The sequence below is a fragment of the Ipomoea nil genome, unplaced genomic scaffold (genome assembly GCF_001879475.1).
Source record: "Ipomoea nil cultivar Tokyo-kokei standard unplaced genomic scaffold, Asagao_1.1 scaffold2219, whole genome shotgun sequence".
Classification (NCBI taxonomy): domain Eukaryota; kingdom Viridiplantae; phylum Streptophyta; class Magnoliopsida; order Solanales; family Convolvulaceae; genus Ipomoea; species Ipomoea nil.
In genome coordinates this window covers 317,433-324,706 of record NW_017618647.1, presented here as the reverse complement: position 1 = coordinate 324,706, position 7,274 = coordinate 317,433, and the positions used below count along the sequence as shown (strand labels likewise).

Genomic DNA, 7,274 nt, shown 5'->3' with positions numbered 1-7,274 from the left:
CAGTTCATTCCAGTGCAGACAGCTTCATTGGAATGGCATTCCAGTTCATTCCAGTGCAGACAGCCGGTGGCTGCTTTTTTTTTTTTTTTTTTTTTTTTGTTTTTTTGTTTTTTTTTTTTTTTAATTATTATTATTATTTTAATTAATTAATTTATAATAAATAATATTTTAAATTTTTAATAAATAAAAAACATTTGTTTTAAAAAAAATAAAATAAAAAGGACACGTGTCAACACCATATCGATCTAACCTGATAAACAAGTCATATTGGACTTAATTGAACAATTTTACCGGTTTAGGGGACTTGAATGAAGCTTTTTTCACTTAGGGGATCCAATTGCACTATTCACTTGACTTAGAGGGCCGATTTGACACTTTTCCATACCTTTTAATGCTCCTAATAAAATAACAGGCCTTGACGGCTGGATTTTTCAGGGGCAAATGGCTACTGGCAGGCAAATATATGTTATATTATAAGGAGATACCCTAGCTTCAGCAAATTTCCCAAAAGAATCAGTTTGTGTTTGCAACGAATTGGGATTTAGACATGAGACACAGCTGGGGAAAGCTTCCACGCTGCTGCACAATCTCCGCCCGGCAATCCTTCATTTCTTCCGCATTCTCAACTTCCACTGGCGGCGGAGGCGGCCGAGGTCGTGGAGGTGGTGGATTTGGCTCCGACAACTCCCCCATCTTTGGATTTACTCCTAACAATGATGCGAAGGATGATAAGTCAGCTGCTGCCCCACAGCCACCGAGTGGAATTGGGCATGGCCGTGGAAGCGGTAAGCCCTTCCCCTCTTCCTTCTCCTCCTCAGATCAGTTTGTGGCGGGTAATGCTTCTGCCGCCACCCCCGCTGGCCACGGCCGAGGTGTTCCCTTACCAATTTCTGTTCCATCACCATCCCAACAGCGGATGTCACTGCAACAGCCGCAACATAAGTTCTTCGTGGCAGGAGAAGAGTCTTCGGATTCCCAAACCAAAGCGTCTGCGGATTCCAGTCTCCCTTCGAGTATCCTTTCTGTGCTATCCGGTGCTGGGCGTGGAAAGCCCACAGTAACACCTCCTGTTTCAGAAAAACCTAAGGAAGAAAACCGGCATCTACGGGCGAGGAAAACTCCTCAAGCTGAATCTAGCAAGCTTCCCAGCCCAAGATTGAGCAGGGAGGAAGCAGTTAAAAAGGCAGTTGGGATACTGTCTAGAGGTGATGATGATGGTGGGAGGGGAAGAGGGGCAATGGCTCCACGGGGTGGACGCGGGTTCAGTGGTGGGGGAAGAGAGGGAAGAGGAAGGGGGGGAGGAGGGGGAAGAGGAAGAGGAAGAATGGGAAGGGGAGAAGGTATACAGCAAGATAGTGGCGATGAATATGGTGATGTCTTTGAAGTTGGTGATGATGCTGCTGCTGAGAAATTGGCTCAAGAGGTTGGTCCTGAAATCGCGAATCAATTGGCTGAAGGCATTGAAGAGATGGGTCCTAGGGTATTCCCATCTCTGATTGAGGATGCTTATCTCGATGCACTTGATACGAACCTAAAGGTACGACATTATTGTTTGAACACATTGTATTGGAATGGAACACATTTCTGCAGTTGTTTTTTGTACTTAAATGGTTCTTGCTTTGTATGATTTTACCTTTAGATTGAATGTGAAGAAGAGTACATGATGGGGGAGTTTGACATGAATCCTGATATTGACGAGAAACCTCCAATTCCTCTTCGTGATGCTCTTGAGAAGATGAAACCATTCCTTATGGTGTATGAAGGAATTGAAAGCCAAGAAGAGTGGGAGGTAGGTCTAAGTAGTTTGCTTTTGTTAGCTTGCAATTATAATTTCGTAATATTTAAAGTATCCTTGAGATTTGAGAATCATCACGATTGCTGATTGGAATTTCATTGTATGGCAGTATCATTTACATTTTTTTTTTTGAGCCTGCCTTACTGGGATTTTTGTATTGTATGATAAGACTTAAGAAACTAACAAACACATAAAGTTGCAATTTTATGAATTCATATCCACCCATGGCTGTACATCTGTATGATTAATTTCTGTCAGTTTGTTATGATTTGAATTGATTGTATCTACCTAGATGGTACCAGTGGATATAAGTTGCAAATGTTCTTATAAAGTACATGCTCTGCTACTTAAGACTGCTTTAAATGCCATTGTTTTTACTGTTTTTACATTATTTTATTATTATTGTTTCCCAGGAAGTCATGAAAGAAACCATGGAGGTGAGGCTCCCCATTATTAAAGAGATTGTTGATCACTACAGTGGCCCTGACAGAGTAACAGCAAAGCAGCAGCACGAGGAGTTGAACAGAGTTGCAGCAACTCTCCCACAAAGGGCACCCACTTCTGTGAAGCTGTTCACGGAGCGTGCTGTTCAGTCACTGCAGGTTAATTTCTACTTACACGATTCTTTTCTGTCTTTCGACTTTACTTGATCTTAAAAATGGAGTAGTCACCTACTGTTACAGGCCCGTGTTTATCATAATGATGAAGTGGCATCTCTTGGTGATTTCTCTAAATATAAATGTTGACAATTGAGCATAAACTATGTTTATGAAATCATTCGTGTTTATACCTAGAATAAGTAACCTAAGACACAGACATTTCTGGATTTGGAGAATCTATGTACACTTTTTACCATAGCCGACATATTTCACCAAAACCCTTCATTTGTTAAGAATGGGGTGGCAATGCAAAAATCTCAAATATTCTGACACTGAAAAGAGAAATGTCGCTTGTAAGTTCAAGCAATATAAGTCTCGAATAAAATCTAAAAAAGGAGGAATATAATAGTCAGTTGTTCATGTTTCGTTTGCTTTCTTCTTTCTGTCCATTTGTAAGCAATATGCTTAATGAAACATACTACCGACCTACATAAGAATGCTTCCGAAATTGGATTTATAATAACATTCTTCAGACTTTGATTTGAGAGAGAGTTCTTTTCGTGGTTAAGCTCTCAGTCTCTTTTGTGTTTCCTTATATTTTCTTCAAGATTCAAAATTTTAACATTTTCAATCCATTAACAGCAAGAACATATGTATTCTGATTTCTGACATTTATACATTTACCCAATGCAGAGCAATCCAAGTTGGGGATTCCACAAAAAATGCCAGTTCATGGATAAGCTTGTGTACGAGGTTTCCCAGCAATACAAGTGAACACGCGAGAACACTCGTAACCTTATGAGTTCCGAATTCTTATAAAGATCATAAGGTGAACCTCGGTTAAACATGCCAAGACAAGTCTTGCATTTTCTGGCAGAGTGAATGCTGCTTCATTTTTATGTTACCTCGAGCAAACACCATAACTTTTATAACAAGCTTTCTTTCCCGTTCAAAGCGATGGAATTGAATATATACAGAATACAGTTTTCAGCTGAATCTTTTCAAGTGTTGTGTTGTTTCCATTGCATGATTCTCATTTCTATTAACCATTTTATATGCTTTGAGACTCTGTAATTTTCCAACCTTGACTCTCTTCATTGTACTTTTCTACCATCAATAAGGTTTCAAGCTCTCTTCCCCTTGATACTGCCATTGCTGCTATCATTTATCATATTCAAGAAAGCTATTTCAGTATCTCTATTGAGAAAAACAATTAATCATTATGTATTGTCATTGAGAAAAAGGATTAATACTGTCTCTGTTCATTGTTATTTTTTGTATATATTCTTATACTATGTAGTCTATGTTTTAGTTCGTTGGATATATAGAAAATATCGTTGTCATTTGGTAGTATCCTGAGAAAAATGATTATTTAATATTTATTATATATCAAGACAAAAAAAAAATGTAATTTTTTTGTATCTTTTAACTAATTTTATGTTGTTCTTACTTCAAGAAAGAAACAAATTGATATTGATTTTTAAAATAGAAAAAATTCTCGATAAATGATAATTGATAGGTATTTTGGTATTGGTGTATTTACAAATAAAAACTTAAAATATATATAGAGTTAATCATCATTTTGATCCCTCAATTATTTCTTTAGTTGTCGGTCCCTAGTTTCAATTTTGACCAATTTGATACTCCAATTGTTTAAAATTTCGTCAATTATATCATTTTCATTAGAGTTAATCTCCCATATTTGACTTATCTATAGGCCTTTTCATTACAAGGAATAAGGGTCAAATAGGCCATCGAACTACACACGAAAATGCAATTAGGCCACTGAACTAAAAAAACATGCAATTGGGTCCTTGAATAGTGCAAAATGATGCAATTGAACCCAAAAGTAACTTACTTACCTGGAGTGGGGGTTATTTTATTAAAATAATATTTTTTTTATTTTATTAAATAATTGTAAATAACAAAATTTAAATTAAAAAAAAAATTCATCGTCTCCAGGTCACCGGAGACGAAGGGCTCCCTTCGTCTCCAGGCTGCCGGAGACGCTTCGTCTCTGGCGGCCTGGAGACGAGGCGTTTTTTTTTTTTTTTTTTTTTTAATTTTGTTATTTACAATTATTTAATAAAATAAAAAGTTATTATTTTAATAAAATAAAAAATTATTATTTTAATAAAATAACCTCCACTCCAGGTAAGCAGGTTACTTTTGGGTTCAATTGTTTCATTTTGCGTTGTTCAGGGACCTAATTGCATGTTTTTTGAGTTAAGTGGCCCGATTGCATTTTTGTGTGTAGTTCGATGGCTAATTTGACCGTTATTCCTCATTACAATGGCAATTTGTGACATGCACAAAACTGGGGCTTCAGACAAGTGGAGTCTTGGGCAACACTGATCTACAGTAGATTACTCTATGCCTGGCTTTTCAACCATGTAATCCGGAGAAACATATTGCAACCATGTATAGGTGGTCTCGTCTTTTTATTTTATTTTTATATTGGGTCAGTCTTAAAGGATCGCTCTAGTTTGAGTTCGTTAAGGTCATGTCATGTAGCACATATTAATCCGTTATAGCAAATTAATTAACTCATCCGTGCTCTTGCTAAAACATACATTTGTTTCTCGTGTTGGTCCTTGTTTTTGTTTTTGGTGTTGGCTTTAATGTCCTTGATTTAATGTGGTTGATTTGGTGTTGGCTTTCAAAAAAATGATAATGTAATTAGTCATAGTAATAGATAAATATGTATGTAGATAAAGATAAAGATGTAGTAGGGATGTGGCTGTAGTGTATACTCAAATATGGTATAGATGTTTTATTTTCTAAAATAGAAAATAGAGAGAGAAAAAAAGTTCTTCACTTTTTCTACAAAATTGAAAAAGTGTTTTCAAATTTTTTTTTTTTTTTTAAATGTGAAAGTAAACACATTTTATTTTTTATTATCCATTTTTTAAAATATTTCAAAAAAAATTGGAGAAATTCTTCCGTTAGTAAACAAGTTCAAATTTAGATCGAGATTTTTTTAAGTTTAAAGGGGACAAATTATATTTCTTTAAATAGTTGGAGGGTCATAAATTGAAGGAAAAGAGAAAGAACAAATGTATGGTAATCCTTGGAATATGACAACATTGAGAATTTTTAAATTTAGAGGGGACAAATTAATTTATCTTTCATTTGTTATCTATTTTGAACATATAATATATCAAACTCATCATCTCAGCTAGGAAAATCTGAATCTATTTTAATTATGCTATTTTTTAAAAGAATAATGCTCAAATAAGCAATTGAACTATATGAAAAAATGCAGTTGAACTATCCAACTAAAAAATTTGCAATTAGGCTCTTAAGGTATACTAAGATATTTCGGCAAATTGGTGCACACGGTTGCAAAAACGGCGTCATTTTACTTTTAAAAAATCATTTTCAATTGTTGTTAGTTACGTAAATATATATTCATAATTTTATAATTTCACATTCTGAATGTATAGTTATGAAATTATGGATGTGTGGTTATACAATTCTGAATATATAGTTATGAAGTTATGAATGTATAGTTTAAATTATACACAACATAACACCGTTAACACTTAACTGCAATCGAAATCGAATTTTATTTTTATTATAATCGCTATACTTCTTAAAAGTTATGTATAATGTTGTTTGGAAATGATTAAGGATCAATGAATTTGCATACTGTACTAATTGATTGGGATTACTACCGGCCGAGGCGTACAAAAACAATAATTTGACTTAAATGGTATTGAAATAACGTTCTATTTATACATAGCTTCCTTAGTTTTTTTTTTTTTTTTTTTTTTTTTTGTCTTAACAAAACAAATTGCAGTTACACGTCTCCTTTAAACAGAATGAACATTGCATTATTTGCATGAATTACCAACTCATCTGGTGGTTGCAAATGCAGTCTTTGCCACACTTTCTTTGTAAAAATACAATTACAAAAAGACTTAACAAGGCCATTGATTATACAAATACTTCACCCATGCGATGCATTGATAATTACATTTCATTCTTTAATTATATCAATTATGGAATTTAAAACAAAGAAATACTAATTTTAAAATTAATTAAAATAGAAAATATTTTTTTCACCCCATTGATTATATTACAAACGAACATTAAATAATACTCTTAGAAAAAAAAAGTATTAAAATAACATTAACAATTTTCAAACTATGACATATTGAAACAAACCAATGGAACAACTGGATTTTGCGTCAAAGTGCGATGGATGGTGAAGCCATGGGAGGCAAGACAATATTTAAAAAAGAGTTAATTCCAGTAACGGTCCTCTAACTATTGTGATTTTTCAGAATTAGTCTCCGTCTTTTAATTTGGACAAAAAAGACCATTGACTTTCAAGTTTGTTCCAGCATTGGTCCTTCCGTTAACCTTCAGTTTGTTAGCCGTTAATATAAGGGCTAAAATGGTCATTTCCTTAGATATGTCTCTTAAGTAAAGGATAAAAATAAATAAATTACTACGCATGCAGGGTTGAAAAGGATAAAAATAAATAAATAAAGAAAGAAAAGAAAATAACAAATGCAAAGCAGCAAAGGTCCCGCTTCTCCGCCATTATATCCTCCGGCCTGCTTCTCCGGCACCACCACCACCAGCTCCGCCCTGTAGCCGCTCCCATCCCCATTCGGCGACCTAACGTCGACGCTCACCGCCACTGACATCTGTGAGACTGTCTACGAGATCTTCGTTGCAGCATGATGCACCTCCACCTCCTCTGTGGACGGATCTCCCTCGCTGTCGTGATCGTCCAACTCCAATTCCTCCTCATCCTCTCCGTCGATGCATAGATCCCTCAATTCCACTGCCGCTTCCAAAATGAAAAAAGGTCTAGGCCTCCGATCCAGCTCTAGTTCCGCCTCCAAGCGGGCCGACGGTAGTCCGAG

General features: G+C 35.4%; 1 protein-coding gene across 1 annotated transcript; it reads left to right on the top strand.

Moving 5' to 3' along the window:
* The first annotated feature begins 437 nt into the window (after window positions 1-437).
* Window positions 438-3,538, top strand: LOC109150252. Its single transcript, XM_019298173.1, has 4 exons — window positions 438-1,537; window positions 1,640-1,789; window positions 2,209-2,397; window positions 3,088-3,538. Exons 1-4 carry the CDS (start codon window positions 548-550, stop codon window positions 3,166-3,168), a joined length of 1,410 nt encoding a protein of 469 aa, XP_019153718.1. The 5' UTR covers window positions 438-547; the 3' UTR covers window positions 3,169-3,538.
* Window positions 3,539-7,274: the final 3,736 nt, after the last annotated feature.